General features: G+C 45.4%; 1 protein-coding gene across 1 annotated transcript; it reads left to right on the forward strand.

Annotated features, from left to right (window-relative positions):
* The first annotated feature begins 433 nt into the window (after positions 1 to 433).
* Positions 434 to 8,162, forward strand: LOC123121230 (probable LRR receptor-like serine/threonine-protein kinase At3g47570). Its single transcript, XM_044541137.1, has 5 exons — positions 434 to 1,490; positions 1,950 to 2,119; positions 4,441 to 4,480; positions 4,602 to 7,535; positions 7,669 to 8,162. The coding sequence occupies exons 1-5, from the start codon at positions 434 to 436 to the stop codon at positions 8,046 to 8,048; spliced, it is 4,581 nt and encodes a 1,526-aa protein (XP_044397072.1). The 3' UTR covers positions 8,049 to 8,162.
* Positions 8,163 to 9,769: the final 1,607 nt, after the last annotated feature.

Here is a 9,769-nt window from a genome sequence, read left to right on the forward strand (position 1 = left end):
CTCCTCTGTTGTTGCCTAACCATGGTGCAGGGACTGGACGAGGCGCTCGACTTGAGCTTCTGGATGATGATATGGCCACAACTGCGCCAGTTGCTGCTACGCCGGATGAGGCGCTCGACGAGGCTGCCCCCGCCACTACCCCCCTTGACCCCGACGTCGATCACGCGTGCATGCCCCATGCACGAGGATCCGACGGGGTGACCAAGTCGCCGGGGCCAGCGGCCTCGCTGTTGCCTGGGCCGGCCGAACCTGCGGAGCTGTCGGCCGGGCCGGCTGGACCCGCGGCGCTCTCCCCTGAGCCGGAGGCCTCGCAGGTCACCGAGTCTTCGTCGCCTGGTCGTCGACGCCGATCACGCCCGGTCTGTCTTCGCCGACCCTGACCGTGCCACCGGATGCGCCTGACTCGCCCGCCGGTGCGTCCTCCTCGCCGCTGATGGATAGTGGCTCCTCTGGTATGGCAGCTCCAGCGCCACCTCCGCCTGTCGTCCTGCGTCCCCATACTCACAGCAAAAGTGGCATCTTCCAACCGAAGAAGCGCACTGACGGCACTGTCGCGTGGCTTGCGGCCTGTGTGGCACTTGCTGAGGCTGACCCTACGACTGAACCACGACATTTTCGAGCGGCGCTTGGCATCCCGCATTGGCGTGCTGCGATGGAGCAGGAGATTCATGCCCTTCAAAGAAACAACACTTGGCGTCTTGTTCCACCTCCATCTGGTGTTAATATCATTGGCTCTAAATGGGTATTCAAGGTGAAGAAACATGTTGATGGCTCCATTGAGAGGTACAAGGCACGCCTAGTTGCCAAGGGGTTCAAACAACGGTATGGCATTGATTATGAAGACACATTCAGTCCTGTTATTAAACCAACTACTATTCGTGTTCTTCTCTCTTTGGCTATTACTCGCGGATGGTCGCTTCGACAGCTTGATGTTCAGAATGCCTTTCTCCATGGAGTTCTGGAAGAAGAGGTTTATATGCGTCAGCCGCCAGGTTTTGTTGACCCTGCTCAGCCACATCATTTATGTCGCCTTGTCAAAGCTCTCTACGGTTTGAAGCAGGCCCCGCGTGCGTGGCATGCCCGTCTTGGCGCTGCTCTTCGTGCGCATGGGTTTGTTCCTTCTACAGCAGACACGTCTCTGTTTATTCTACAGCGACCTGAGGTGACTATGTACATTCTGGTATATGTTGATGACATCATCCTTGTCAGTTCGTCTGCTTCTGCTACAGATCGGCTTGTGTTCTCTCTTGGTGCTGAGTTTGCTGTTAAGGATCTTGGGAGACTGCATTATTTTCTGGGCCTAGAGGTTCTTCATTCTGATGGTGGCTTGACTCTTACTCAGAAGAAGTACTCTCAGGATCTCCTGCGTCGTGCCGGTATGTTGCAGTGCAAGTCTGCTACGACTCCCATGTCTGCTACAGACAAACTGACAGCTCTTGATGGTGACTTGCTTGCTCCTAAGGATGCCACAGAGTACCGCAGCATTGTGGGTGGACTGCAGTACTTGCTCATTACTCGACTAGACATATCATTTGCAGTTAACCGTGTGTGCCAGTATCTTCATACACCACGTGCTCCTCACTGGTCAGCTGTTAAGCGCATCTTGCGCTATGTTCGTCACACTGGTTCATATGGTCTCCATCTTCAGCCTGCGCATTCTGGACTGATCTCAGCATTTTCTGATGCCGACTGGGCTGGTTGTCCTGATGATCGGCGATCCACGGGGGGACATGTTGTGTTCTTTGGGCCTAACTTGATCGCCTGGCAAGCTCGCAAGCAAGCTACGGTGTCTCGGAGTAGTACCGAAGCTGAGTACAAAGCTGTTGCTAATGCCACAGCTGAGATCATGTGGGTGCAGTCATTGCTTCGAGAGTTGAAGGTCTCCCCAACTCAGCCGCCTGTTCTTTGGTGTGATAACATCGGTGCAACATACCTTTCATCCAATCCAGTATTTCATGCCCGAACGAAGCACATCGAAGTTGACTATCATTTTGTGAGGGAACGTGTTGCTCAGAAGCTCCTTCAGATTAAGTTTGTTTCTTCGAAGGATCAGCTTGCTGATATTTTCACTAAACCCTTGCCCTTGCCTTCTTTTGAAGGATGTCGTCGCAATCTTAACCTTCTGAGTGTTTCAGGACATAGTTAAGATTCAGGGAGGGTGTTAGACTAAGTATATTAGGTATACGTGTTGTAACATAACTGTATTTGTACGGTTCCCTCTTATAAATATATGACAGCCGTACCCACCAAAGGTATCGAGCATTGTTCCAAACCCTAGTTTGTTTAACAGGCGGCTAGCTTGGCAAGTCAGCCAACCCCTTGTGTGTATAAGTGTTGCATTGAGTTAGTGAGAAAGTGAGAGAGGCCGTGAGGGCTTGTAGAAAAACATGTAGCCACTGTGGTTCACCAAAGGAGTGTCTTTGGCAAAGCCGTTCCTCTTCCTTGGTACATGTGTGTGTTGTGTGTGTGAGTGTTCTTGTGAGAAGCCACCGAGGAGAAGAGTAGCTTGAGAGAGATGGAGACTTGTGTGAGGCAGCTCAAGGTAGAAGAAGAGCGGCGCTGCAAGGAGGCGGCGCCAACAAACACATGGTGATTTCTGCTCTACCAAATGACCCATGGGATGAGGACTACACTGCCAGCCTGAACACTTGGATGTAGTGACGCAGCAAGCATCGTGCAGATATGTGTTCCATGAATGGACATAGATCTCATCTACTCCCTCGATAGTGCCAAAAACGTTCTTATATTATAAGACGAAGAGAGTACTAACTATGCGTGAATATATACAAAATGATAAATGATGACACAAAACACATGTATGCTTGTGTTCCATGGTCGATCTAATCACGGCACAACAATTCTGACACAACTTTTTCTGCAACAAGTGTAATCAAACACAGTGCATTTGTCCACACAAAATATTCCCGAATGCATAAAGCTACTGTATAAACGAATTAAGAACAGAGTATGTATTCGGACTCTGACTTCCGACAGGGGTAACCCTAATTACTAGCAGTAACAAAGCTTAAATCTGAATTATCGAAGTAAGTAATAGAGGCAATCAAACACAGTGTATGTAGCAAGTAAAAGCAACTTCAGTAGAGGGACGCTCAAGATCACTTTGCTTTCTAGGAGTTGTCTCTGTTTCAGCTTCAGTATTTCATGTGGTTGCCTGAAGAAGTGAAATGCAAGCAAATAATTTTATGTTTTTCTTTACTAGCTTTATCGGTTTTCTTTTGGCTTTTTTCATTTTCCTTTGTTTCTTCTTATATCTTGTCGTTTCCTTTTTTTTAAATCCTTGAACTTCTTTAATCGTCTTGGTTTAGTGCAGGAACAATTTTTTACATGTCATGAACATTTTTCTAAAATTTCCATGAATAGATTTTTATATTTTCATGAACATTTTTTAGACGTGTGAAAATTTGTTTAATGGCCCAAAGATTTTTTTTACATGTTGTTAACATTTTAAGAAGTTGCATGAACAACTTTTACAATACATGAAACATATTTTGAAATGTGCGAACATTTTCCAAATTTCATAAACAAGTTATGAATGGTGTGGATTTTTACAAATTATGTATTTTTGTTTACATTTCATGAGTATTTTTTAAAAATTGAGGAACATATTTTTTAAATATCAATATTTCTAAAATGTGGTGAACATTTTTTTAATTGTAGTATTATTTTACACCATGGGATTTTTTATACATTTCATGAACAGTTTTTAATGCACAGTGAACATTATAAAAATAGCTAGCAAATTCGTTTTTCCAAGCAAAAAATCTAAGTAAAGTAAACTACGTATATATTTAGAAATTTTTGTAACATATATAAAACTAACAAAAAGGAAAAAAAAGGAAGAAGAAATGCAAGCTAGCTCCACGCCGAGGCAGACAAGCGCAACGAGAAAATCAGGAAGGCAGTGGGCTAGCCCATATAAGAAGTACAGGAGGCGGCACGCCTTGGGCTCACTCCAGCGCATGTCGCATGTAGTCGTCGCTAGATGGTCAACGAATATATGTAAATTTTGTTACTTATGATGTTCTTTGTACTGCCATGGTGTTTGATTAATTTTTCGGTAAAAAAGAAGTAAGTGCCACACCCCAGTACTACAAAATAAAGTTCAGAGCTACGTTGGCACGTGCAGAGAGTCAAGTCGGCGGTCAACAAAACGACACCATCTTACGAACCGGAACCGTAGGCTATCTAGTAATACTTTTAAATTTATACTACGTAGGGACAACACCAAATATTGACTAGTATACGGAGTTGACAAGTCTGGTGTGCATGGCAAAGCTGGCCGTGTCTGCTTGGGCGACTCAAGGTTGCATCGATAGCTCAGCCCCGTGTCGTCTTGCTTGCCGCCACGGTGAGCTTCCTGGGATTCCATCATCATAGTACGATCGACAGCTCTCCGCGTGTCTCTATGTATGCTTGCAGCGCCGTGTGACCGCCGGCAAGAGCGGCAAGCTAGCGCAAGGTGCGACCACTTCCATGGAAAGATCGATGCGCTGCTTGTGGCCTCGAGAAGGATGCATGAGATCCTACGGAAAGTGCCTATAAATTCGTCACTACTCCCACAAGCTGTTCACCGCACATAGGCAAGCAACCCAGCTCAATGGCCGCTCCATCCATGTCTTCCCGTATTCCCATCTTCCTGCTAGTCCTATTCTCGTCCATCTCGGCTTCTTCTCCCACTCCCACCAATGGCAATCGTAGTGACATCGATCTCGCCGCACTGCTCGCTTTCAAAGCGCAGCTCGGCGACCCTGACCGCATCCTTGCTGGTAACTGGACCACCGACACATCTTTCTGCCACTGGGTCGGCGTCTCATGCAGCCGGCGCAGGCAACGCGTCACTGCCTTATCACTGGTGGATACACCTCTCGTAGGATCTATGGCTCCTCACATGGGTAACCTCTCTTTCCTCTCCATCCTCAACCTCACCCGCACCAATCTGATGGGCTCCATCCCAGCGGAACTTGGTAGGCTACGTCGTCTTAGGTCTCTTGGTCTCATGGAGAATAGCTTGTCTGATGCCATACCTACTGTCCTAGGAAACCTTACGAGGCTCGAGCTCTTTAATCTAGCTTCAAACCAACTCTCGGGCCAAATCCCTCCAGAGATGTTGCTGCGTATGCACAATCTTAGAAAAATTAGTTTAATGAAAAATGACTTGAGTGGCCAAATACCACCGCATCTGTTCAACAACACACCTTTCTTGATGTACATCAATTTTGGAAATAACAGCCTGTCGGGTCCTATACCACACTCCGTTGCATCGCTATCTAGGCTTGAAGTCTTTAACCTAGGGATCAATCAACTCTCAGGCCTAGTGCCACAAGCCATGTACAACAAGTCCAGACTGCATGACATACTACTTGCAGGAAACGTTAACCTAACCGGAATGATTCCGAGCAATCATAGTTTTAGCCTCCCGATGTTGCAGACTATTTCGCTAAGTGGTAACAATTTTGTCGGCCGGTTTCCAGCCGGTCTTGCGTCATGCCAGTACCTCCAAGTAATTGATTTAGGTGGAAACTCTTTTATGGATGTTGTGCCAACATGGTTAGCCAAATTGTCACACCTCCAAGTCCTCTCCTTGGGTTTTAATAACCTTATTGGCTCCATCCCAGCTGCTCTTTTTAATCTGACCAGTCTTACTGTACTAGACCTCTCCAGGGGCAATCTGACAGGGGGGGTTCCACCAGAACTAGGTCTTATGCATGACCTTTGGTATCTGCATCTTGAAGGCAATCAATTATCAGGTAAAATTCCATCTTCCATCGGTAACTTATCCAAATTGTCTTTCCTAGGTTTGAGAGATAATCAATTGTTCGGCCAAGTACCAAGAACAGTTGGGGAAAATGCAGCTTTGAACATACTTGATTTGGGAGAAAACAGTTTAGAGGGAAATCTGGACTTCTTTTCAGCTCTTTCCAACTGCAGACAACTCCAAGCCCTTAAGATAGACAATAATTTTTTCACTGGTGTCCTCTCTGACTACGTGGGCAATCTCACCCCACGATTAATCACTTTTGTTGCAACTAACAACAAGTTAAAAGGTGGATTTCCGATAGCAATTTCAAACATAAGTAGCCTTACACAGATAGATCTTTCAAACAACCTATTAACCGGGCCAGTCCCAGAATCCATAGCACTGTTGAAAAATCTTGGATCGCTTAATCTCTTAGACAATGACATGTTAGGCCCTATCCCAACACAAATGGGCATGCTCCGAAGTCTAGAACGGGTTTCTTTCCATGCAAACAAATTATCAGGATCTATACCAAGTAGCTTTGGAAATCTTAGTTTGTTAGAAAACATCGACTTGTCTAGTAACCAGTTAAGTTCAATGATACCTGCAAGCCTTTTCCACCTAGATAAACTTATCACACTAGATATTTCTCACAATTACTTTGTTGGTGCACTACCAGACGATGTTTCAGGTCTAAGACAAATATACCAAATGGACATTTCTTCCAACTTCTTGATAGGAAGCATCCCAGACTCCTTCGGACAACTTAATATGCTAATCTACCTAAATCTATCGCATAACTCCTTCAAAGGCTCAATTCCAGGCCCACTAGAAAAGCTAAGCAACTTAGCATCATTAGACCTCTCATTTAACAATCTCTCAGGTAGCATTCCCATATTCCTTGCCAACTTTACATACTTGACTACCTTGAACCTCTCATTCAATAGTCTAGAAGGCCAAATACCCGAGGGAGGTGTTTTCTCAAACCTCACGTTACAATCGTTGATTGGGAATGTTGGGCTATGTGGTGCTCCGCGCCTAGAATTTTTGCCATGCCTTAACATACCTCGCTCAAGTAACAAACACTTGCTACAAATTCTACTCCCAACACTCACATTAGCTATTAGCGCTATTGCCATTTGTGTATACCTATGGTTCGGAAAGAAACCTATGGGGGGAGAGGACAAAGATTTTGCCGATGCCACCGATATCATAGGCCATCGGATAGTCTCCTATCATGAGCTCATTCGTGCCACCAATAGTTTCAGTGAAGACAACCTCTTGGGATGCGGAAGCTTCGGAAAAGTCTTCAAGGGCCAACTAAGCACCGGTTTGGTGGTTGCTATAAAAGTACTTGATATGCAGCTGGACCAGGCCATCCAAAGTTTCGATGTTGAGTGTCATGTGCTTCGCATGGCGCGACACCGCAATCTGATAAAGATACTCAACACATGTTCCAATCTAGATTTCAGAGCACTAGTGTTTCCGTACATGCCAAATGGCAGCTTGGAGATGCTCCTACACCAGCCAAAGAGTACAGTGGATTTGGGATTTCTTGAGAGACTAGACATCATGCTTGATGTGTCAATGGCAATGGATTATCTGCACCATGAGTACTACAAGTTGATCTTGCACTGTGACTTGAAGCCTAGCAACGTGTTGTTCGATGAGGAGATGACTGCACATGTGGCAGACTTTGGCATTGCAAGGTTGATTCTAGATGACAACTCCATGACATGTGCAAGCATGCCTGGAACAGTTGGGTACATGTCACCAGGTACGCAATTAGCTAGCTCTTGTTATCTTGTTCAGCTGACTACTTGTTAAACCATTTATAAATTAAGTCCCAACCTGAAACAATATGGTTGAACAATTGTGCTTCAATTTATATTTATGTTTTTATTGAGCAGAGTACGGATCTCTTGGAAAAGCATCACGGAAGAGCGATGTGTTTAGTTACGGAATCATGCTCCTTGAAGTCTTCACTGGAAGGAGACCCACAGATGCTATGTTTGGCGCACAACTAACTCTTAGGCAGTGGGTTCATCAGGCATTTCCTGCAAAGCTTGTCCAAGTCGTTGATAGCCAGCTTCTGCAGGGCTCCTCTCTTTCTAGCTGCAATCAGGATGGTGGTTTTCTTGCGTCGGTCTTCGAGTTGGGATTGATCTGCTCTAGTGACTTGCCTGAGCAGAGGATGACGATGCATGATGTGGTAGTGATGCTGAAGAAGATCAAAGTCGAGTACACCAAACTGATAGCTACTACTATGCCACGTAGTGCAACACAATGATCGATCGTATATCCTTTCTTACGTCTCATCTATATCTATGTATAGCCTAGATGTATACATTTTTCTTCTGCACTTAGAATAGCCACATAACTCCTCGGATGTGTTAATGTGTATGACCGATTTAAAATTGTATTGGGATGTACGATTATACATCCTATTTAAGAAAGAAGGCTTTCGCCAAGTATTAAATTGATAATGCTCTCAACGGTCAATCTAGATTATATATCTGGCTTTTATACCCATTTAATCATGTTTTTCGTCTCTCCAACGGTGAGAGTACTCAGCATTCTTGTTCCCTTTCCATTTACTAACAGCCGTACCCTTTCTCAAATCTGAACAAGACCAAAGAGAGGCACAAGGCTTCTCTATTTCTAGCTGCAGACGCATGTATGATTAGCTGCAGGCGTGTACTGAACCAAGAAACCAAGATTGATTCAGACAGCATGAGTTATCATCCCGTGCCCTTGTAGATATTAGTACATTTTTTTAATGGAAGACAGGAGCGCTGCCCATTCTATTTGCAGAGAGAAACAAGTTTTAAGTACAGAGGGTTTTTTTAGCATCAGTTTTAAGTTTTTTTAGGGGTATCACCAAGTTTTATTGATCAAACTCCACATGGAGTGGCATCACAATCGGATCATGGGGTTGCATCAACGAAACATGTCTCCCCTGATCTAGAGAATTTGATAACTTGGCTAACCTATCGGCGTCGCGGTTGACCGCTCGGCCTTCGAAAGTAAAATTGCAATTAAAAAAAAAGAGCCCTATTTTTTATCTCCGATAAGATGGTCCCGTACACACCATTGGAGCCGCTGTTGATCTCACCCACAACCTGCTTCGAGTCAGACGCCACAACGAAGTTCTGTAACATTAGGTCATCTGCTAAGGAGAGAGCCTCCCTGCAGGGAGTCAATAGCTTCCATAGTTGCAGCATTGCTCACTCCCTCAATAACCAAAGAGGAGCTTCCAACATAATTACCGTTCGCATCTCTACACACAGCCGAGGCCGCTCCTCTGCTTTGATTTCTTGCAATGCTTGCATCAACGTGAATTTTCATGAAGCCCGGTGGAGGCGCTTTGGGCCGCTGTGCACCAGCCCTGTTGACTCCCTGCGGCTTGACCTTTTTGGCTGATAGAACATCAAGTTCTCTGATAAAGCTGCATATAAACTGGTGAGTAGCTGCAGGACTCTGGAATATGTCATCGTGTATTGCTTTCCTCCTCGCCCACCAGATTGCCCAAAGGGTTACTGATAGCTTCACGAAGGCTGCATGCGATAACGTGTCTATCATTGTGAATAACCACTGCTTAGCGCTAGGCTCCGTCGTCTCGCACAGGTGTTCCGCGAGTTCCCCATCGACCAATGCCCAAACGCATCTGGCCATCGAGCACTCAAGCAACGAGTGTCGCCATGAGTCCTCCGCACCACACAAGCTGCAAGCACTCGTTGTTGCCATTTTCTCTTTACTCTCACATCTTCCATTGGGATAGAATGGCATGCTAATATCCACAAAAACATATGTATTTTCCCCGGTACTTGAGTACCCCACAGGAGTTTCCAAGATTGCTCATCTCTGTTGGAGCTTGAGGAGCCCGCACTTCCATCCATCCATATGCCTCTCCTATATTTTGTGTTTACCATCATTCTATAGGCCGACCTGACTGTAAAACTTCCACTTCTTTCAAAATTCCAAGCCCAGCTATCCGGGATATTTGATGTG

The sequence above is a fragment of the Triticum aestivum genome, chromosome 5D, assembly GCF_018294505.1.
Source record: "Triticum aestivum cultivar Chinese Spring chromosome 5D, IWGSC CS RefSeq v2.1, whole genome shotgun sequence".
NCBI lineage: Eukaryota > Viridiplantae > Streptophyta > Magnoliopsida > Poales > Poaceae > Triticum > Triticum aestivum.

Coding starts and splice junctions, on each gene's coding strand:
- LOC123121230 (XM_044541137.1), top strand. CDS start 434: ATGGATAGTGGCTCCTCTGGTATGGCAGCTCCAGCGCCACCTCCGCCT. Junction 1,491..1,949: donor AGAGTACCGCAGCATTGTGG/GTGGACTGCAGT, acceptor CATCCAATCCAG/TATTTCATGCCCGAACGAAG. Junction 2,120..4,440: donor GATGTCGTCGCAATCTTAAC/CTTCTGAGTGTT, acceptor GTATGCTTGCAG/CGCCGTGTGACCGCCGGCAA.